Source organism: Puntigrus tetrazona, chromosome 3, assembly GCF_018831695.1.
Source record: "Puntigrus tetrazona isolate hp1 chromosome 3, ASM1883169v1, whole genome shotgun sequence".
NCBI classification, from domain to species: Eukaryota; Metazoa; Chordata; class Actinopteri; order Cypriniformes; family Cyprinidae; genus Puntigrus; species Puntigrus tetrazona.
Window position 1 is genome coordinate 7,974,110 of NC_056701.1, and position 3,988 is coordinate 7,978,097.

Consider the following 3,988-nt stretch of genomic DNA (forward strand, 5'->3'; position numbering starts at 1 on the left):
TTAATTTTAAAACATTTGAAAATCAAGTCACGTACAGATTGATTTCTATTTATAATGTTAATATTATCCCTAACCAGTAAAAGTTGAAGATAGCCACTCCACGTATATTCATTTCATGGATCATGGATGATCTTTTTAACAAGTTCAAAGGTATACTCGTATGTTTGGATTGTTTTGAAATCAGTTTTTTTATTTCACACCACTGCTCAAGCAACGTAGACCCCAGAGTTTCCTCAACTTTCAAAGGTAAAATGCATTAGTCATCAAAAGCATTTTGCCAACTGCAGGATTTGTGTCCAGCCGTCACTGTGTAAATCACCACGTTTCTACAGTTATGAAACCTGATGGCAGAGAACAAATGAGCTTTTTCAATAAGCACTTCTGCTGGTTTTGCTACGTTTTTAAATGTGAACCATTGGCTTGTCTAAAAGCTAATGTATTATTTATATCTTTTCTCTAATTGCTTTGATTTTATGTTAATAAAATAATTTATAATAATGTTTCAATTCATCTTTTTTTCTTGAAAAATGTTTAAAGGCTAAAAATCGCTAAAGCTGATACCATTTGGATAAACCTTTTTGAATATGCCCTTTTTAAATAATCCTCTTAATTTGTTCTGTTGGTCACTAATAAAAAAGGACCTCTGTACGTTTTGTTTGTCACACATTTACAGACTGTGTAATTGACATGTCTACATTGGCTTGTTGGGATAATGTTTCTTTGCACTGACAACAATGTTTTCCTTCTGATTTAACATAACTGCGTAAGTTCATAGTTAATGAAATCTTTGAAAACAAATTACATTAGGAAGTTAAGACGGTGAAAAAGGTGTGAAGATGTGGATTAGTAATCTGGCCCCTGTGTTTGCTCTGCTCTTTTTTAGTCTTGCTGGCTGTAATCTCACTGCTCAGTGTTGTGTGAGTTTATCATCAGCTCTACAATCCTCAAACTGTGTCCTGAAAGAGCTGGATCTGAGTAGCAATGACCTGCAGGACTCTTGTGTAAAATTTATTTCTGATGGACTAAAGAGTCGTAACTGTCACCTGGAGATATTGAGGTATTTAAGAACATATAAGTGATTGTTGTGTGTGTGTGTCTGTAGTTGATCTGACTGTGTGTCTGTAGGTTGTCAGGCTGTATGGTGACGGAGCAAGGCTGTGGTTATTTGTCTTCAGCTCTGAGTGAAAACCCCTCACACCTGAGAGAGCTGGATCTGAGCTACAATCATCCAGGAGATTCAGGAGTGCAGCTGCTCAAACACAAACTGGAGGATCCAGACTACAAACTGCAGATACTCAAGTATTTAAAACCTTTTTAGACATACTGAACGTGTGTATGTGTGTGATGCAGATCTACAGTAATGTGTGCTTGTATGTTTATAGTGTGGATCATGGAGGAGAGAACATGATGAGAGCGGGACTACGAAAGTGTAGGTCTACGAACACAAACACACACAGATTGTTGTTTTTCTTATGAACTTTAATTGTATAATTAAGGGTTAATTCACCCAAAATCTCTCATCCTCATGTCCTTCCAAACCTATAAGACCTTGATTAATCTTTGGAACACAAATTAAGATATTTGTGATGAAATCTAAGAGTTTTTAGACCCTGCATAGATGTAGCAAGAACATCTGTATAAAGTGTTACAGAACACAACACAAGTCTGCTTTAGTTTGAGCTCCAGACGTCTAGGACCAGCACTGCTACAAAGATCTGAATCTCTAGTTGCTGTTCAACAGCTTTCACTACAGTAGTGAGCACATTTGTGAATACTGAGCACATTCTGGACTTTACAAATATAGTCAAAGTTGTAAACCCACACAGACATCTTCACTGTTGTGTAGTTGTTGATATTTCTGTCTTCTTGTGTTCAGATGCCTGTGATCTCACACTGGATCCAAACACAGCAAACCCTCGACTCATTCTCTCTGAGGAGAACAGGAAGATCACATGTGTGAAAGATCATCAGCCGTGTCCTGATCATCCAGACAGATTTGATAACGATCCTCAGATTCTGTGTGTTGAGAGTCTGACTGGACGCTGTTACTGGGAGACTGAATGGAAGAGACGTGCCGAAATATCAGTGTCATACACAGCTATCAACAGGAAAGGAGGGAGTGAATGTGAGTTTGGATTCAATGACAGGTCCTGGAGTCTGAACTGCTCTGATAAATTCTCTGTCTGTCACAACAAGAACGTCACTGATATACCTGCTGTGTGTTCATCCTCTAGTAGAGCAGGAGTGTATGTGGACGTGTCGGCCGGCTCTCTGTCCTTCTACAGTGTCTCTGACACACACACACTCACACACTTACACACATTTAACACCACATTCACTGAAGCCCTCTGTGCTGGATTTAGAGTTGATTCTGATTGTTCGGTGTCTCTGTGTGATATCAAATGATTTAGAGTCTCTCTGTAAATCCTGATGTTCACATGCACACAAACGTATCAAATCTCACATCGTTACATTTATATTCATTCGTTATTAGTTATTCTTTGTCATCCACCACTTATAAATCTTGGTGAGACAAACATAATGTTCTGAATCTTTAAGAAAGTGGTGAATACGTTATCTTAAGTATTTGTACATTAAAAACCCTGTTAATTTAAAAAAACTAGTGCCTAGATTTGCCTACATAATACAGTGATTCTGCAGTACACTTACTGTTATATGTAACTGTTTATTATTATACACTAAACAGTACTGTACTGTAGAAAATATAAGATGTACAGCATAACACTTTAGGTGTTTGATTGTCATTATAAAGTTTTTGTATTACTACTATAATCTCAAACTTTATGACTATAACCTCTTCTTCTAAAAAGGCATGATCAGAATTAGCATTTCTATTAGAAACAAATATATGTAGAGTTACAAATAATCTATAATCCTCTTTGTATCATTTGACGTGTCCATGAAAACTGCAGTTTTAATCGATGCATAATCATGTGATGGATAGCAGTTGAAATGAGGGCTAGATATGTGACGTGTAGAATGAAAGCTTATGACATATGCCATGTCACGGTGTGAATGAATGTTCGTGATTTTGATTATGGGATGTAGGAAACATTCTATAAAGTAAAGGACATTGCCGAGATGCTATCTCTAAATGGGATGGAAAGTTTGTTTTGTGTTTTTTGTAATTTATGCACGGAAGAAGAGCCGAACTGGGTTTAAACACCTTCGGGGCAAGCCCAAACCAGCTGTTTAAGACCTCAAAGCAAGAAGCTTTCGAGGAGAGAAAAAGAAAAGGAAGAGTTTTTCTCCATCGGAACAGTGCTTACTCCATCGCTTCCGCTGTAACAACTCCACAATCCCTCTGTATGGAACGACTGGAAGCTGCCGCAACGTGAATCACTGACCTGCTCCAGCGTTCCTTCAGCGAGACCTCCATTGACCCTCTGCATCTTCAACTCTAGAAACTTCCAAAGCTGAGCAGCCCTACGACGAGAGACTGTCACGATCAAATCACCCTGGGAATCCCAAAGACGTTATCCAAGACGAGCGCCACAACCAATCAGAGAAGCCAGGATTCCCTCAGAGAAGCCAGCAATCAGTTTTGTTAACACAGACAAAGTTTCCCTCTCTTAACTCAGTGGTGCAAAGTGGAAAGCTAGGACCTCTGCTTTGATCAATATTTTGATCTTAGAACTAGCAAATAGACTTTGGGCTTCATTAATCAATTCCTTCCCAAACTGTTCGTATGCGTGTGTTCATTCTTAGCTTAGTCATGTTAGTGGAAGTAAAATTCAATAAACTTCAGTTATTAAGAGTCGTTGTCGTGTGTTGTACATATTAAAGTCAAACTCCGCTGGACTGATTAGCCAATAAAGTGTATTCTATAAATTTCAGAAAACCAACTCAAATTATTAATATTCAATTTCCCAAATATCAATTGGAGAGCTAATGCAAATAATAATTCATATTAATAATCAGATGAAAATCTTACAAGCCAGTAATATACAAAGTCCCTATCAAACAT

At 37.7% G+C, this 3,988-nt stretch overlaps 1 protein-coding gene across 1 annotated transcript; it reads left to right on the plus strand.

Annotated features, from left to right (window-relative positions):
- Positions 1 to 433: 433 nt before the first annotated feature.
- On the plus strand, positions 434 to 3,781 carry LOC122331730 (stonustoxin subunit beta-like). Its single transcript, XM_043229244.1, has 4 exons — positions 434 to 1,057; positions 1,126 to 1,299; positions 1,383 to 1,429; positions 1,877 to 3,781. The coding sequence occupies exons 1-4, from the start codon at positions 837 to 839 to the stop codon at positions 2,404 to 2,406; spliced, it is 972 nt and encodes a 323-aa protein (XP_043085179.1). The 5' UTR covers positions 434 to 836; the 3' UTR covers positions 2,407 to 3,781.
- Positions 3,782 to 3,988: the final 207 nt, after the last annotated feature.

Excerpts from the sequence above, each read along its gene's own strand:
- LOC122331730 (XM_043229244.1), top strand. The coding sequence starts at position 837 with ATGTGGATTAGTAATCTGGCCCCTGTGTTTGCTCTGCTCTTTTTTAGT. Across the intron at positions 1,058-1,125 it reads TGTCACCTGGAGATATTGAG|GTTGTCAGGCTGTATGGTGA; the intron begins GTATTTAAGAAC and ends GTGTGTCTGTAG. Across the intron at positions 1,430-1,876 it reads GAGAGCGGGACTACGAAAGT|ATGCCTGTGATCTCACACTG; the intron begins GTAGGTCTACGA and ends TCTTGTGTTCAG.